The 6,462-nt window shown below is 38.2% G+C and overlaps 1 protein-coding gene across 1 annotated transcript; it reads right to left on the bottom strand.

The window, feature by feature from the left end:
- Positions 1-1,842: 1,842 nt before the first annotated feature.
- On the bottom strand, positions 1,843-4,886 carry fzd10 (frizzled class receptor 10). The gene has a single exon (XM_088936029.1). It carries the CDS (start codon positions 4,454-4,456, stop codon positions 2,699-2,701), a length of 1,758 nt encoding a protein of 585 aa, XP_088792155.1. The 5' UTR covers positions 4,457-4,886; the 3' UTR covers positions 1,843-2,698.
- Positions 4,887-6,462: the final 1,576 nt, after the last annotated feature.

Consider the following 6,462-nt stretch of genomic DNA (forward strand, 5'->3'; position numbering starts at 1 on the left):
TTTGTTTTGGAGCATAGTTTTGGCCTCCTGTTTCCTAGGAGGGTGGAAGCAACTCAGGTATTATGTTTTAAAATTGACCACATTTACCATTTTTATGGTATTATAAATCTACAAGCTAAAAATATTTATCTCAAAAAATTTTAATATTTTTACAAAAAGTACTTTATCCTCAATGATTAATAAAACCTAAAAGAAACATTCTGATCTTCTAATTCAGAAGAATTATGTAGGAAATATTTTACATACAAAACTTTGGTTCTTAAAGGTAAATTATACAACATTAATTGCTCGTCTTGCCTATATAATACCACTATCGCAAAGAGAATTTTTGCATAAATTAATGCCTCAGTCTAAAAAGGAGTTAATTTTGGCAAATCTATCTTGTCTAGCATTCTGGAAAAAAAACACCTTAAACATACAGAACCATGCTTTTGTATTAGCAGAGACTGGTTGAAAATGATAAATATTCCAAGCAAGATGTGCATTGTTAATGAGGTAGCAGAATGGTTTAGAATTTGATTGATCAAGTCAGGATTCAAAGAGGGATAACATCAAATCAAGGGAAAAATAAAATGGTTTTCATGATAAACCAGAAGAAAAACATTTCAAATGAAAATATTTTGCTAAATTAAAACTTTCTGAATGACCTTGTTTAGTGTAAGACCATTAAGGTTAGATACCACATACATAAGCAATCTGTTTTGATAAAGAAAAATATGCTTCTTTCCAGGACTACATTACAGAACTGACCTTTAACTGATTTTAAGTTAAAGAGAAATAAAAGTTAAAGGTTTATAAGCCTTATTTCCATACTGCTTATACTAACCTGTACATAGAAGTGAATAGATTAATATTAATAGCAGTGAAATATTAAAGCCTAGACCTCAAAAGTGCCTTGCTTAAAAAAACAAAACAAAACTACAAACTCTGCTTTGTTGAAAATCTCTTTGATGTCATTAAACTTTTTTTTTCTAAAACTCAGAGAGTCAGCTCTCCTTTTCAACTTACAATGAGACAGTTAAAGTAATCCCCAAAGACTTTCAATACCAATTAACAGAGTTAACCTCTTTCTGGACATTGTTGGGACACATTTATTACAAACCAATGTATGCTTTAATTCTGTGTATTCATTTGTATTTTTTTTTACCAGGAAATGTGCAATATGTCAGTTTTACTGTTGTAACCAAAGCAAATTCCCTAATGTGTTTGCAGAAATTTAGCCCGTATCATATTATGAAACACAAAATAACATGATATAGTAATCTAAACTATTCTAATGTGTAACACTTCCTCTACTGTCAAGGAAAAAGTCCATTATCCAAATTCAATTTTTAGTATCTCAAACAAATTTTAGGAAAATTGGGTACGAGTAAAATTATTGAAGAAATGTAATAACTCTGACTGGCAAATGCTTTCCAATTACATAGTCATTTTATAAGCATGACTTGAATAAAACTGTATCCAACCTCCAACTACTGTACTGTACATATGAATTTGCTTACTTTCATAATACTGTTAAAATGGTGATCTTTAAAGTTATAAGGTTTATGTTGTGAAAAAATAACTTTAGAATTTTTATTTTCTTTTACAAGTGAAGTGTTAAGTGTGCAACTGTACAAATCCATTAAGCTGAAAAGTAGTTCAAATTAATTCCATATTTTAAAATGCACTTGAATCGGGTATTTGTTACATCAACGTGAAACAAAGATTAAGATCTCTACTCCTTAGCATCATTCAGATGTAGATTTTTTTTATTTGCAAAAATAGATTTTACTGAAAAAATATAAATTGGAAAATTAGTACAATCTCCTTTCTTCCCCTTTTTTTCCCCCTGTTATTCACACAGTGGCTAAATCATAAGTGTTCACTTGCAAAATATAATTAAAAAATATATAAAGTTTTGAAAACACATGTAAAACTAAAAAAAAAACAATTTTATTTTTTTATAAAATACTGAACCTTTCTTTTAGAAATATATACAAACTTTTTTCTGTGCTACAAAAAACACAGACATAAAAAAGAGCAGTCGGCTGTACAAAAAAAGTTTTGCAATATCTAGTGCTTGTTGATTCATTTATGGCTAGAATTTGCTTTACAATAGGCAGTCCATACGCTCCCTGAGCCCTTTTCAACTAATCCTTTTTTTCTTCACATCGGTTCAAACATGTATGACACTGGCTTGATTTCCATTAAAAAGCCACAAAAAGCAACACTAAAGGGCTTCTGTCTCCCAGACCATTCATTCCCTTTGTTGAGGAGTCCTTTTATTGTCTTTAATCTGTTTCTACAGTACTTGTGTCTTTTTTGTCACTAAGGAAAACATCTATTGCACATTATTCAAGCAACCCATCCTCTCATCCAAACTATTTATTCTTTTCTTTTCTCCAAACCAAAACATTTTCTTATAATTTTGCTAAACTTTGTGAGGGGTTATGTTCAAATAAAAGTCTGCCCAACCCATACAAAAGACTGTTTGCTTTACTTGATGTGCACACAGAATCAGAAGTCCTATTAATTATACTGTATCTCAATACATTGCATCTTTTCAACTGTTTGCATAAAAATCACATTGAACAGATAAATTTTTTTGTTTCTTTTTTTTTGTGTTGTTGTTTTGCTTTTCTTATAGTTCAGTCAGTGATGAACGCAGCTCAGGAAAAATGAAAAAGAGAGATTTGGCTCCATTCAAGGGAAACAGTCAAACACATGTTGGAGGCTGCCCCGCTGGTTCATACTTTGTGTTATGCACTTTAAGTGGAGGGTGAGGTTTTATATAGGGTCCACTGCTTGTGAAGACACTGGCAGGCTTTCTCCTTGTTCTCTTCCTTAACTTCCTGCTGAAAACATTTTGCCAGGACTGAAGAGTTTTGGAAGTCCAGATCCACATGCCACTTGTGATGCCTACCACTAAAAGCATAAAAATTTTCACCATGAAGATCTCCACAGCTGGTATGGAGTTCTTCATGATGCACTCTTCTGCCCCCGGACTGCTGGTGCTGCTTTCAAGACATTTCTGTGCACTGGCCAGCACCTTCCAGTAATCCATGTTGAGCCTTTCGTAAAAATAGCACGCAATGACGCAAGTGGCAGGGACAGTGTACAGCACTGAGAACACCCCTATCCTCACCATGAGCTTCTCCAGCTTGTCTGTGTTCTCCCCTTCAGTCTTCATGATCTTCCTGATGTGGAACAGGGCAACAAAGCCAGACAGAAGGAAAGAGGTCCCTATGATGAGGTAGCAGGAGAGAGGGATAAGTACGAACCCGGTTAAGGCTTTAATGTCCATGCTGCCAACATAGCAGACACCTGTCAACTCATCCCCTGCCACTTTCCTCATGACCAAAATCATAATGGTCTTGACTGCAGGGATGGCCCATGCTGCCAGGTGAAAATAGCTGCTGTTTGCTTCGATGGCCTCATGTCCCCACTTCTTGCCAGCAGCCAGGAACCAGGTCAAAGTCAAAATCACCCACCAGAGGGAGCTGGCCATGCCAAAGTAATACAGGATGAGGAAGACTATGGTGCATCCTGTACTTTCCAAGCCCTCCTGGATGACATATTGGACCCCGCTGTCCCGATCACAGGCAATGTTGTCTGCCCCAGCAAAGAGCCGGATAAGGTAGCCCACAGAATAGACACAGTAGGACATGGAAAGAAAGATGATGGGCCTCTCTGGGTATTTGAAGCGCTGTGGGTCAATCAGAAAGGTGAGGACAGTGAAGGAGCTGGAGAAGAAGCAAAGAATGGACCAGATAGCTATCCAAATAAGGGAAAACTGCTTATCGCCCTGGCTCCAGTAAACATCTACTTTGGGGTAGCATTTCGGGGCACAGGATTCACTCTTCTGCACATAGTGGAACTTTCCCGGGTTGCCACAAGCTTCCCTGTCGCTGGTGTCTTTGAGCTGAAACTCCTGGCCGCTGTTGGGCCTCTGGAGCCGAAACTCTGGAGGCTGGGTACTGGAGCCCTTGGGAGACTCGTCCGAGCCGTTGTTGGGCGCTTCCATGCAAAGGTAGTTCGGGTCATTCTTGTTGGGGAGCTTGCTGCAGTCCAGGGAGTCCGGCCACTTGAAGCTGAACTGCTCCATGATGGGTGAGCACTTCTGCCTTGCCTGCTCACACATCACCCTGCAGGCTGGGATGGGGGTGGACACTTGCTCTGTGCACATAGGTGCGTACAAGGAGCAGAGGAAAAATTTCAGATGGCTGTGGCATCCAAATTCAATCAAGGGAGCAAATTCATGCAACTTGATGGCAGCTTCCCCTTGGTCCTCATGACCCATCAGGTTAGGCATCCTAGTCATGTTATATCCAATGTCTTTGCACAAGGGAATTACAATATGCTGGCATCTTCCCTCCGCTGGACGGTCAGGATCAATAGAGCTTATAGCAGAGCAGCAGGGAGCCACATAGGCTAGGAAGAGGCAGAGCAGGCTCAGAGTCACAGAGAGAGGCATTCTCGTGTGAATAATCTCTCAAGCAGAGCAACAACGATAGCCTACATAAAACTAGGGAACGCTTTCTTCTTTAACACTGTGCTTGATTTTAGGTTTCATTTATAAAGTAAATGTTGCATAACGTAACCGAAGTCTTCGTCTTGTAAATGTATAGATATGGTTCTGTGCCGGCGATGTTGGAATAAACTTAGAAAACTGCCCATCCAAGTCCCGCATTTATTTGCGCCTCCGGTTGTAAGATTAATTCACCCAAAAGTTCTTGAAACGGTTATTCAAACCATCATTGACTGATGTGAAAAATAAAGCCACGGTACAACACGCGAACTGTTCTTGCACATTAATTCAGTTACCGGAGACAGAAACGTGAAGAAAAATACAGCAACATACGGTGTTATCAATGTCCTTCTCATCCAATGCGAAGAGAGGTCCGTCTTCAGCCTACTTTTCTTTTAACACAAAAAAAGTGTTCTGAACCCTTCAAAGCGACAGAATCCACGATCTTTAGTCAATCAGCAAAACCGATTTTCTTATTTCTCTTGAATATAGGCAGAATGTCCTTCCACCACCGTATTGCTGCAGCATCCGCGGTAATGGGTTGTCTTTTTTCAAAATCCAGCGTATCAAATCCTTTGTTGAAATGTAATTTAAACTACTTTTCAATTACTGGGTATTTTCACCCCGGATCACTAAAAACTGATGTATGAAATGCAAATACTGTATCTTGCGTTCACAAACAAGCGAGAGACTAGATTGAAACTTCCTCTTCAACACTCCGGCGTCAGACAGAGTTCTAGCCAGTAGTTGGTTGCGCTGCAGTTTTGATAGTGCCTTCTCCCCCGTCCTGGGCTAACCTGCTAAGAGATCCGCCTTCAAAGACAACTCTTTTGCATAAGAAAGGTGAAACTGACACGGTGATTACTTTCAAATCGGGCGGAACAGCCTGCAGACCTCCTTAAAAAATCCCCAACAGCTTTCTAAATCGTGATCACAGCAAATAACACACTAACCATTTGTTCTTTTTCTGGAGGCTTCTTAAAAAAAGTTTTGACGGATCTGAAAGTGTTAGTCTGTCACATCCCAACACAGGTATGAGCCAAACGTTACAAAGGAAAAACAAAAGGCTTCACATGAAAAGGTTTATTTACTTTTGTTACTTAAAACTGCAGTTTTCACAGCGGGGTCAGGGTGACATTCAAGCAAGTGAAGACTACAAACTACTCCCTCTTCAACGCGAATATTGTGCAGTGCACGCAGTATAAAATATTTTTTATGAAGTGCATGCTATTTTTATCAAGGACATTTTTATCTCACGAGATGCTCATGTAGAGAGTAAGAAAAATGTTATGTTTAGAATAGGTAAATTTAACTCTTAAGTGAAATGAAATGTTAAATTATTTTAATTTTTAATTTGCAGATGATGAAGCAAGAAAACATAAATCAGCAGGACAAAATTACATACATCTATTGGCAAAGCAATAAAGACAGTGGTTAAAAAAGGATTATGCTTTTTTTGAGTAGCCTATGCCTCCCTTAAACTGTACCAAAAGATTGGGCGGGACAATTTTTAAAACGAGCAATCTCTCATCAGAGTATTTCAGAGTTTGCCTGTGTATTTTTTTAAGCAGGAAATACTGATCCCTTATTAATTGCAGAGTTTATTCCACGTGCAAGCTCCTCTACTAAATGGATGCACATTCATCTGCGTGCTAATAGCATGTCTACTGTGAATTATGTGTTCACGAGAAGAGCTGAGAATTTGTCGGAGGATATAAATAGCACCAATATTTCTTTAAATCTTGTGTTTCTCGTTTTAGATTTTCCCCAGGAGACCTACGGAGTTCTAAGATGCTAAGAATGACTCACATGCTGTATTTATGGTTTCTTCAAATATTAATCCATTAAGCACTTACACATATCGCATTACTCTTCAAAGCTGCAATTTGTTCAGCCTGTGATTTCTGCACAATTAGGTACAGCTAGAGTGAGCAGAATGAGTACCAAGCATA

The sequence above is a fragment of the Atractosteus spatula genome, chromosome 17 (genome assembly GCF_055471065.1).
Source record: "Atractosteus spatula isolate fAtrSpa1 chromosome 17, fAtrSpa1.hap1, whole genome shotgun sequence".
NCBI lineage: Eukaryota > Metazoa > Chordata > Actinopteri > Semionotiformes > Lepisosteidae > Atractosteus > Atractosteus spatula.